Genomic DNA, 11686 nt, shown 5'->3' on the forward strand with positions numbered 1-11686 from the left:
CAATTTATTCTTATTTATTTTATTTGACGTTCAATCTATCAATCTACTACAATTTATTCATGTATGTTTGCCAATTTCTGGCGTCGTTACCCGAAAGGGATTGATAACCCCTTAATACGTCGGGTTGCAAGTATTTGTTATTTGTGTGCAGGTGCCGTTTACGTGTTGTTGCTTGGTTTTCCTACTGGTTCGATAACCTTGGTTTCATCACTGAGGGAAATACCTACCGTCGATGTGCTGCATCATCCCTTCCTCTTTGGGGAAATACCGACGTAGCTTCAAGCCGCTATTAACCTCCTTTCTTAGGGACACAATAAACATGACTTACCCATCTATTATCAGCTATAGGATAGATTATACCTGCTTCCAGAAGTTTTAATATTTCCGTTCTTACCACTTCCTTCATCTTTGGATTTAACCGACGTTGGTGATCAACAACGGGTTTGGCATCAGGTTTCATATTAATCTTGTGGTGACAACTAATGCCCTTTAAATCATCAAGAGTATATCCAATAGCATCTCGATGCTTCCTTAGAACTTTCAATAATCTTTCTTCTTCATGTTCTGAAAGGTTAGCACTAATAATAATAGGATATATATTCTTCTTATCAAGATAAGCATATTTCAAAGTATTCGGCAATTGTTTTAATTCAAACACAAGATCATCTTTAGGTGGAGGAGGACCTCCTAGAGTTTCAATAGGAAAATTGTGTTTAAGCAGTGGACGTTGTTCAAAGAAAATCTTATATATTTCGTTTCTTTCATGCATATGTAAATCATTTTCATGGTCTAGCATATATTGTTCTAGAGGATCAGTAGGAGGCACAACAAAAGAAGCAAGACCAATTATTTCATCCTTACTAGACAATTCTTTTTCATGAAGCTTTCTACTAAACTTGAAAAAATTAGACTCATGAGACTCATCACCAAAGCTAACATCGACCATTTCTTTCTCACAATCTATTTTAGCATTAACAGTGTTCAAGACAGGTCTACCAAAGATAATGGGACAAAAATTATCTTGTGGGGAACCAAGAACAAGAAAATCAGTAGGGTATTTTATTTTCTCACACAAGACTTCAACATCTCTAACAATCCCAAGTGGTGTGATGGTGTCTCTATTAGCAAGTTTAATAGTGGCATCTATTTCTTCTACTTCACTAGGTGGGGACAACCCACCTGGACGCGCCGAGGGGGGGGGGGGAGGCACACCCTGGTGGGTTGTGCCCACCCAGGTGACCCCCTCCGGTGGTTCTTGGCTCCAGAAATTCTCATTTATTGTATGAAAAATCCTCGTAAAGTTTTGTTCCATTCCGAGAACTTTTATTTCTACACAAAAACAACACGATGGTAGTTCTCCTGAAAGCAGCGTCAGTCCGGATTACGTTCGTTCAAATCATGCAAATTAGAGTCCAAAACAATAGGAAAAGTGTTAGGAAAAGTAGATATGTCGGAGACGTGTCAGCTCTCGCGAAGGAGGTCTCAAAACTGAGCAGAGTCTATTTCATGTTTGTAGACCTAAAATTCTCCGTATGCTCTCGAATTTGGCGTTCGGTCCATTTGACCCGCTGGCCGCTTGGATTCACAAAAATTCGCTACCCCTTTCTCCCCACGCGGGAGAATATCTGGTGCACCTGTGCTTGTGTTGCGACTGATGCACCGAACACACGTTGCACATTTAAAATGTTAAAAAAATTGGGAAAAAAGTTTAGCACATTCACACAACTTCAATGTAGGTTGTCACAAAATTTTAGATCAAAATTCAAAATGTAGCTCAAAAAATGAAAATGACAAATTCAACAGTGAATGGTACATAACATAAGTTGGGCTTTTAGATTTGGCCCACTATCATGCTGATGTCAAATTTGTTCATTTTTGTATCTCACAAAACATTTTAAATTTTGATACATTATATTGTGTCAATGTGCTAGATTTTTTTTTTCATATTTTTTAAAATATTTCTATCGCACCCAGTGCACCAATAGCACTACAAATGCGGGTCCCCTCCCCACTCTTTATCGGGACCTCCTGCTCGACACCCACGTGCGGCAAATTGTCAACCCTCCGCTAAAGGCAGGAGCGAATGGGCTGGCCCATTTGGAGGTAACGAGCTCCAGCCGCATAGAAAAATTGCCAAAAAGTAATGCACGAGCAGAGCGCGAACTCACGAGCTCCCTCTCGTCAAAGACTATTACTAATCACTCGTCCTAATGATTTCTAGTGATAGATTTACGGCGTGACTTTTTAAGTATCATAATTCTTTGAAAAATTTCAAAAAACACACATTGAACAGTTTTTAGTATACGTTGAACATTTTCTTAAAATCCGGTGAACATTTTAAATAATGCATAATGAATATTTTATTATTATACGATGGACATTTTTGGAAAAATATGAATACATGCGTTGAACAATTTTTTTAACAGGCATTGAACATTTTGTAATATAAGTTGAACAATTTTTGAATATACATTAAGAATTTGTGTAATATACACTTAACAAATTTCAAAAACACAGTGATTATATGTTCATTGAACAATTTCTAATATATGATGAACATTTTTGTAATGCATGATGAACTTTTGTAAAAAAGCCGTGAACATTTCCTTAATGTACGATGAACATTTTTTGTACCACGCGATGAACTTTGTATATATAAAAAATAAAATGGAAAAAATAAAAATAAAAAGGAGAAGAAAAGAAATAGAAACTGGAACAGAAAAAAAAAGAAAAGAAACAGAAAAGAGAAGAAAACAGCAAAGCAACAGCGAAATAACCATGCGCCGGCCCAAACGGCGAAGCCACGCCGTTTTCTGACGGACACGGCCCAAGCGTCTCGCCCGCTTTATATCACCTAACTAAAAAAAAAACCTCTCCCCTGTCTCGGCGCCTCTCTCTACGCCCGAACCCGCCGCCGCCGCGCCGCCCGACCCCCGCCACCTTCCCACGCCATAGCGCACCGGCCCTAACCCCCCTCGCTCTCTTCTCTGTATTCCCCGCCGCCGCCTTGCATTCTCCTCCCCTCACACGCCTCCGCGGCTAACCCTAGCCGCCCCGGGAGAGACAAAGAGCGCAAAAATCGGCGGCGGCGGCGGCGACGATGAGGATCGAGGAGGTACAGTCGACGTCGAAGAAGCAGCGCATCGCCACCCACACCCACATCAAGGGCCTCGGCCTCGACGTACATGCTTTTCCATCTCTCCTGCTTCTCCACCCCTCCTGCGGCCGGAGGTTTTCAGTTGTTACCCCGAATTTTCGTTTTCAGGACTTAGTTTTGTTCTCTTCGCAGGCCAATGGGACGGCGATAGGGATGTCGGCGGGATTCGTGGGGCAGGCGGAGGCGAGAGAGGCGTGTGGGCTGGTGGTCGACATGATCCGGCAGAAGAAGATGGCTGGACGGGCGCTGCTCCTTGCCGGCCCACCTGCCACCGGCAAGACCGCGCTCGCTCTTGGCATCTCCCAGGAGCTGGGCAGCAAGGTCAATTCATCATTTCCCTCACAAGTTGCTAGATACTTTTAGTGCTACTGTTACATGTTTTGCTGCAATGTACAACTTGTATTTGGGGGTGGCGTGGAATTGGACTAGATTTGGGCTTGTTGGTACAAATTTGGAGGCTAGGTTGTTACTGCTTTACTGGACAGTCCTTGATAACTTATCCCCTTTTCAAAAAATGCCAGCTTACTGCTCATGAGCAGCATCTGTATGATGAACAGGCAGCTCTGCATTTGCATGGTCTCATCTAGTTCCAGTCAGACACCCAACCAATTTAACTCACTGTGAGCTCTGACCATTCGAGCATTCACACCTTTTATTTTGTTGTAGCTGGGATGTTGCTAGAGTGGTTGAATTCTATTTCATCTACTTAACTAAATTGGTGTTCTGTAGTACTATCATTTTAGCCAGTAATGTGTTACCATTTGACTTGGTCATTAAGAATTTGTTTTGAGTTCTATATTCTGCTTCTTGCTGGTCCAAAATATTTCAGTATGCTGCTCTGCCGACGAGAAGTGTGCTGTTCTTTAGAGCATACTTACACCAAGACTCTGGAGTAAATTTGGTGGATTACTAGCACTTGCTAGCAATTTATCAGGCTGTCTTGTTCATTGCATTCAATGTATATGAAATTTTGTTTGCAGTGAACTATATATTGCTTTACATTTGATGTCCTGCCTCTACTTCTATTTTGGAAGAAGCTTCAGTCTTCTCTTCCTATTCTGCAATGCAGGTCCCTTTCTGTCCTATGGTAGGATCAGAAGTGTACTCTTCAGAGGTCAAGAAAACTGAGGTGCTGATGGAAAATTTCCGTAGAGCTATAGGCTTGCGTATAAAGGAAAACAAAGAAGTCTATGAAGGAGAGGTAGGAGTGACCTATATGGTCCTTTTGAAATTTGAAAAAGATTTTGTTCTTGAATTAGTGTTTTACTTGATACTAACACTTCCTTTGTCATCATTTTCTAATAGAACTAATATTCTAGTGTTTGTGGCTATATTATTTTGCTTGCCTTTTAGGTTACGGAGCTTTCCCCAGAAGCTTCTGAGAGTTCAACTGGTGGATATGGAAAAAACATTAGCCATGTAATAATTGGCCTGAAGACTGTAAAAGGGACTAAACAACTAAAGTTAGATCCTACAATTTATGATGCTTTAATCAAGGAAAAGGTTACTGTCTGCTCCCAACCCTCCCTTGCTCTCTGCCTCTGTTGCTAGACTGTTTGGTTGCATTTGTATTCTCACTTTAAATAACAGTTGGTGGATAGTGTATCTTATGTGTTCAGAATATTGTCTTTATGCAATATTTAACCTGTGCAACCTTATGGCAAGTGTGGAAACTCACACATAGGATCATATTTCTCTTGTTCATTGTTAGATATTCTGTTGTGGCATAACAAAACATCGTGATACTTACTTAAAATTGAGATATGATGCATTATATTTTACTTTCGTTGCTCACTTGCTTTGCCTCTCCTACTTGTATTCTGCATGAAGCTGCTTAACATTTCATCATTTGTATACGGGATGCAGGTGGCAGTGGGTGATGTTATATACATCGAAGCTAACAGCGGTGCAGTGAAAAGAGTTGGCAGATGTGATGCTTTTGCTACAGAATACGATCTTGAAGCAGAGGAGTATGTGCCAATTCCCAAAGGGGAAGTCCACAAGAAAAAAGAAATAGTGCAGGTACAAATTTGACGATAGTTCAGCCTTATAAATCTTTGTGTGTACACTTGTTCAGCCAATTCTGCATTGTACCGTCCATAAAACAACATTTTGGTAATTGAATCAGAGATAATATAGTATGCAATTGCAGCATATTTATATCTAATCTAAAGGATCAAAGCTGGACGCATGATACATTTGTTAAGATGAAGCTTATTATTATACTTTTGTGTTGCTCAAGCATGCTTAAATATGTGGTTTTCCTTCCAGGTCGTTGTAAGTTGCTTGCTCCTGCTAAATTCCAGAAGATAGGAATGGAAAATATATAACCTAATGATTAAGATTGCATCAAATACTCGGTCCACATTATCAATTGTGCCTTCCTGGATAAGATACATAAAGTTCACAAGCTAATAAGATTGCGCCAAATTTTTGATCATCTGCTCAAACCCAGTTAACTATTATCTTATTGAGTTGACCAATTAAGTAGGAGTCGTTGTTCTTGTTCCTGTCTAAAGAAAGTTAGAATCATTCTTACATACCTACATCCGACAAATGACAATTAAGTTGAGTGTGGTTTGTTCTCTCTTCTCTGTCGGTGGGTGATAATCTTTTCTGATAGCATAGAGTGAAAATTCCTATTTGTGTTGCAACATAGAAGCATATTCTTCGTGTTTTCAAGTTCAGTGTAAATCAACTGAAAGAAGTAAATTATATGCTTTCATCTGCATAGGACGTTACACTGCATGACCTTGACGCCGCAAATGCCCAGCCACAAGGAGGCCAAGATATTTTGTCCCTTATGGGCCAGATGATGAAGCCACGGAAGACTGAAATCACTGAGAAGCTACGCCAAGAGATCAATAAGGTTTAAAAATTCTCATTATGCAACATCTTTTTTTAATTTGGATCAAATTTTGATAGACCTATGGGAATGGGTGCCTTTTCTTTTGTATGGTCATAGGTGGTTAACAGATATATTGACGAAGGTATTGCAGAGCTTGTACCTGGTGTTCTGTTCATTGATGAGGTATTATATTACTGTCTCATGATTGAAAATCTATTTATCTTCATAGGCTTGTTTTGGATTTCCTAAAATATGAATGAGCTTGGACTTGTTTATTTCCAACTTCTCCTATTGCCAAATAAATAAGTGTCCATCCTGTGGACAGCATTGTTCTCGTAAACTAATTGGCTTTATGCTACTAAATGGTAGTCCCTCCGTCCCAAAATAAGTGTCGCTGATTTAGTACAAAGTTGATGGAGGGAGTAGAATTATGCCTTACAGTGGTATGATTTCATTAATGACTATAACTTTATCTGTAGGTTCACATGCTGGACATTGAGTGCTTCTCTTATCTTAATCGTGCTCTCGAGAGCTCATTATCGCCAATTGTAATACTCGCTACGAACAGGGGAATATGTACTGTGAGGTAAGAAATTTGATTTACCTGTTGTGAACTGCTCCATGCTGAACTGCAATACCGGATTCCCCGGCAGCGCCTTGCAATTATGCTCACTTTAGGCGCTTAGGCGTCAGGGCAGTGGGTGCTCGCCTTACCGCCTTAAAAACATTGCTTTTATGTACTATTTTCCCCTTATACATCTTATTATTTTACTCTTATTTATTCAGGGGAACTGACATGACAAGTCCACATGGTATCCCAGTCGACCTTCTAGATAGGTTGGTTATCGTACGGACACAGATATATGGCCCTATCGAGATGATCCAGGTTCCTATTTCATGTCTTATTATGTGTTTTAACTTTCCTATGTAGAAATGCATTTGATGTTTGTTTATTGTGCGTTGCAGATATTAGCAATTAGAGCACAAGTGGAGGAGATTGAAATTGATGAGGACAGTCTTGCATTTCTAGGAGAGGTTGGGCAGCAGACATCTTTGAGGTATGGTTCTTGTTGTTTCAGGTTATGCCCACACATTTGCGTCCCATGCCAAGATTAGGAATGTGAAATTAAATAAAATTTAGCTGGAGTGTGTGTTGAAAGGATTTTCTTGAGCCTTTAAAGTTAGGACAGTTTCCACCCTGTCTTTTGGCTGTCATCCCACTTTTAGCGTTCTGCTATGTGAATTTTAACATGCCTATATGTCTAGTGTACGCATTACTATCACAGGGTTTGTCATCACTAGGCCAGTTTATTGTTGGTAGTAATGGTTGTAATAGATCTTGATTCTCTTTGCAGACATGCTATTCAGCTGATGTCACCTGCTAGTGTAGTTGCCAAGGCTAATGGGAGAGAGAAGATCTGCAAGGTATGTGTTGAATTTCAGTAACACATCATCTTCCTAGCCGGGTCTCAATCACTTGTATCCTGAACTCATGATCCTCTATTAGGCTGATCTCGAAGAAGTCTGTGGTCTGTATTTGGACGCAAAGTCCTCTGCTCGTTTGCTTCAGGACCAGCAAGGAAGCTACATCACCTAAACTACTCCTGCACAAGAATTCCCAGCCGCCGGCTCAGGTGATTGGACTGTCTTCCCCTAGCACGACTTGGTAAGCAGGCGCATCGACTCTTGAGCACAGTTGGGGCATTGTTTTCTTAGCAGCTGCACTCTGGACTGGACTTCCATTGGTTCCAGTAGGACAAATCGGTTCTGGTCTATGGCTTCTCGCATTTCTGTTTGCTGATTAGATCATGTAGGAATTATCGTGTATCTTCGTTGCCCATGCTAATTGATGGCTAGATCCCGTTTTCCCCCCTTGACTAACAGTCACATCAGAAGTATCAGGTCGTGGTTCCTTCGTTGGAGAACTGGAATTTCTTAGATTATGTTTCGTGGTAAGGTCGACCCAACTTGTCGAATTGCACGTTGCCATGCTCACTTGAGCTTGATAACTTATTTGGGTTATGCTCTAAGTTTGTCGTGTGTAACTTAGAACTTGTCGCTCACTCGCCTCGCGCAACTGCGGCGTTGGACCGATTCAGGTAACGGCCCAATCCACATCACCAAGAAAAAGGCTTCATCCATCGTTTGGCAACTAGAGAGCGAGAACAAACGTGGGTGCTGGGTGGTCCTGTGCTAAGCATTTCAGTGAACTTCTCCATCACTAGGGAGTGAAGCTTATCCCTGTCGCTCACAGTTTTGCTGCTCGCCCGGCCGGACCCGGAATATGCCCGTTCCGTTGGTAAAGGAAATTCCAATGTGCGCTACCAGATGCCTACATGGAGACCACTGGGTTAAAGCTCCAACACGGAGCTAAATATGTTTCTAGACTCCTAGTAGCTGCCGAGTGCCGACCACATTCTGTTCTGTTGTTATTCCACGCTGCACGGAGGGAGCGACGACGATCCTGATCCATGCAAGGTGCTGCCTTACATGGAGCCATGCAAGCGACAGAACCGCTCTCCAACAGTCCAACTTGGCATCCATTTCGCTTTCTTGCTCCCGCTGCTTAACCACAGAGCCGGACGATCCTATCCGCCTACGGGGATCTACAGCGAATAACGGCGCTCGCCCGGTTCCTGTCCACAAAATAAAATTGCACCCAGTGTTAATCCAACTCAGACGCATGACATGGTTCCCGTCTGCTGTCACGAGGAGCTGATCCGTCAGGCCAGGACGCCAAAGAAAACATGTGCCGGGAAAGCGAGATGGGTCGAAATCACCGGGGATCGACCCCTCGACAGCCAAAGCAACAAGTTGAAACCATCACCAATCCGCACGCACGATTTCAGGGAGTGCGATGCATGGCGGGCAGCAAAAGTGCGCGGGAAGAAGAATCGGCCTTTCCCCTTCACTAGCGCGCCTTTGGCCGAGGGCGATGCGGAGAATCCTTGGTGCTGTCCATTTCACATGCTGGCTAGTGGAGGGAGGAACCGTTTGCTTTTCTCGTTTAGACTACTAGTAGTAGGCTAGTAGCCAGCAAAGAAGCTGGATGATGCGGGGTGTTTTTTTGGTTGGCCGGTATGTATGTTTTTCCGGTGCCTAATGTGAGCCGTGCAAGTGCAACGTGAGGAGCCTCCATAGTTTTATTTATGTCGTGGACAAAAGACCAAAGCGAATGAAATATGAAAAGATGAAGGGGGAGAATGTTTTCTTCGTCAGGTCGAGATAAGATCGCATCTCCAGCGGGGAATTAGCTGTAGGAGCCGACGGGAGTGCCGAACATCGCCATGGAAAGGCATTGACGACATCGGTAGAATTTGCTGCCGATTCTTCTTTTGGTAAAGAAACATAACCGCAAAGCAGACGATCGCGTACGTACATGCGTGTTTTTTGTCTTTTTGAACATTTTGACAAGTCTATTTCCCTTTCTAGATTGTTATATACTATTCAGCTGGCAAAGCAAAGGTGACGCTATGCAACTTCCGAACGGAGCACTATATTGTAGTATTCGTATAGGCAGGCACCTACCTGAAATGCGTAAATAAAACATTGTGAAAACACTCATATTGATTTCCGGAATATAGTTTTTTTCTTGGAATAGTAAGGTGCAGGCAGCATACTAATGGCAAAGCTAAAGCGAACTTTGGCAAGGCGAGAGAAAAGTATTGGGTTCTTCTTTTCCACGTCGTGATGCACCACGATTATTATTGCGTTAATTTTTTTTTCTCGAATACGCACGAGTGTGCGTATCATATATTATAGAAGGAAAGGGTAAGAACCCTCCACAAAATGCCAGTACAAGGTTATTTACATGTAGCCCTCGGCCACATCACCCGACTACTCAGAATAAAGACTACTCGCTACTCTCCCACGTTGCAAGGCCCAGCATGAACACTTCAACTTCCCCTTGCAGTAAGCCTGCCTGCTTCCATGCCTTGGCCTCCCGCTCAATGCTCTTTAGCACCGTGAGTGTGGATGGCACCACTCCGTCAAAGACCACTGCGTTCCGGTGGATCCATAGCTCCCATAGAACCAAGATAGAAATTGTTCTAGATATCCTATTGCGTTAATTTTCCGTGTAAACAATCTCGAGCTCTTGTCGCTGCTAGGCTACATAGTGCCCTCGCCTTTCCCCTCGCTGCATTATTCATATCATATGTTGCCGCATAACCAATGGGAGCGAGAACTTTGAAATTCTCTACTTACGTCATTAGCTAGTCTAACACTACTTTACAATCACGAGTAGGTCAACATCATCACTCTAATCAAGCCGGGCCAGTTCGTTGCTTGTTCTCTTTCCATTAGGATAATCGTCTCCCTAAGCGAGCAGATAAGAGCAGGCGAGTACCTTAATTCCTACGCAATTGCGTCCATTCGCCACGCGTCTCTTTCGCGCTCACTTTGTTTATGCAGTTGACTTCCACAAGAGCTTTTTTACATGCATGGCATAAATATCTGTCTCATAGAGTCATAGTGTACACTTTTTTATCACACATTGTAGTAGAGTATTAGTAGTACTAGTAGACAAACTAATATGCATGCATGCATGTGCCTATCTGAGACCATAGGTGAAGAACACTCTCCACTCAACTCCTCATACTGCTATACAGTATACATGGAGAATAAACTTTGACCTCGTGATCATGAGTGGCATGCACTTTCGGGCAAAAAACATATTTAAGCACTAATTAAGCCGACGAATATGGTCAGCCATGCATGCCTATGGACCATCAGCTAGCTTAGCTAGGTTGGTGTGGGTCTTGAGTAATCATACTGGGCGGCAATTAACTAGTCCCTAACCTATGACATCAGATAACTTAATTCGATCGTCCACAATAGATTCTGTCTCTGTGCATGCATTGATAACGTCCATACATTCCTGGGCTTCACTTCAGTTCCAACTCAACCGTCTAATATATGGATAATATATACGCCATGCAGTAGAACAGCACCCTATTCTGTAGCCTCACGAGAACTTTCTTATACTCCTATACTAAAATAGAGAAAGGAATACCCTAGCTGCATGCCTTCATAGACCATCAACCTATATGCACGTACAAATTCGTAGAGGGCGCCGGCCATGTCGAACCTAACTAAAGATGCCATATAGAAGAGTCAGAGGAGCCGTTCTAATTCGCCTCGTTTCACATAAATGGAAAAGATACGTGGAGTTGGCGAAGAAGGACATGGAAAAGGAGGCACCGTCCGTCCGTTTGTGTATTTTTAATCACCTGGAACACCAAAAGGCTCGCATGGCCCAATAGGAACTGCACACGTTGGCATTGCCATGTTATTTTTTTCCCGAGCGAAAGAGAGGCCACCATTGACATTGGCACATGCATGCATAACCAACCCACTTCCATTCCATTCCATTCCATACCATGTGCTCCAGCAAAAGCTACTCCATTCCGCATGCATTAACCGCTGCATGCAGCACGAACCGGCCGGCCGGGCAAAGCTAGAAAAGCGCGGCCGAACATTGCAGCAACGGGAAAGGGCGAGGCATCGCCGGCGGCGTGGAGCAGCGGCATTGCGACAACTCACGCCCGTGGCGGTACAGGGCGGCGCCACCACTAGCTGTATTCGCAGCTGTGGAGCAGGGCCGACGTCGTTTCGGGCGGATGCGCATCGGTTCCCGCCACGCCCCATGCAGATCTTCCGCGTACGATCTCTGATCTGCC

At 43.0% G+C, this 11686-nt stretch overlaps 1 protein-coding gene across 1 annotated transcript; it reads left to right on the top strand.

The window, feature by feature from the left end:
- Nucleotides 1–2889: 2889 nt before the first annotated feature.
- Nucleotides 2890–7927, top strand: LOC119286926 (ruvB-like protein 1). The gene is made up of 12 exons (XM_037566396.1): nucleotides 2890–3181; nucleotides 3290–3478; nucleotides 4227–4358; nucleotides 4511–4660; nucleotides 5024–5179; nucleotides 5892–6026; nucleotides 6123–6188; nucleotides 6485–6591; nucleotides 6792–6891; nucleotides 6972–7063; nucleotides 7361–7430; nucleotides 7513–7927. Exons 1-12 carry the CDS (start codon nucleotides 3101–3103, stop codon nucleotides 7600–7602), a joined length of 1368 nt encoding a protein of 455 aa, XP_037422293.1. The 5' UTR covers nucleotides 2890–3100; the 3' UTR covers nucleotides 7603–7927.
- Nucleotides 7928–11686: the final 3759 nt, after the last annotated feature.

Source organism: Triticum dicoccoides, chromosome 4A (assembly GCF_002162155.2).
Source record: "Triticum dicoccoides isolate Atlit2015 ecotype Zavitan chromosome 4A, WEW_v2.0, whole genome shotgun sequence".
NCBI classification, from domain to species: Eukaryota; Viridiplantae; Streptophyta; class Magnoliopsida; order Poales; family Poaceae; genus Triticum; species Triticum dicoccoides.

Bases quoted from the DNA above. Each gene is read 5' to 3' on its own strand.
- LOC119286926 (XM_037566396.1), top strand. From the start codon at position 3,101: ATGAGGATCGAGGAGGTACAGTCGACGTCGAAGAAGCAGCGCATCGCC. The intron at 4,661-5,023 runs GTTACTGTCTGC...TACGGGATGCAG, and splicing joins ATGCTTTAATCAAGGAAAAG to GTGGCAGTGGGTGATGTTAT. The intron at 6,027-6,122 runs GTTTAAAAATTC...GTATGGTCATAG, and splicing joins TACGCCAAGAGATCAATAAG to GTGGTTAACAGATATATTGA.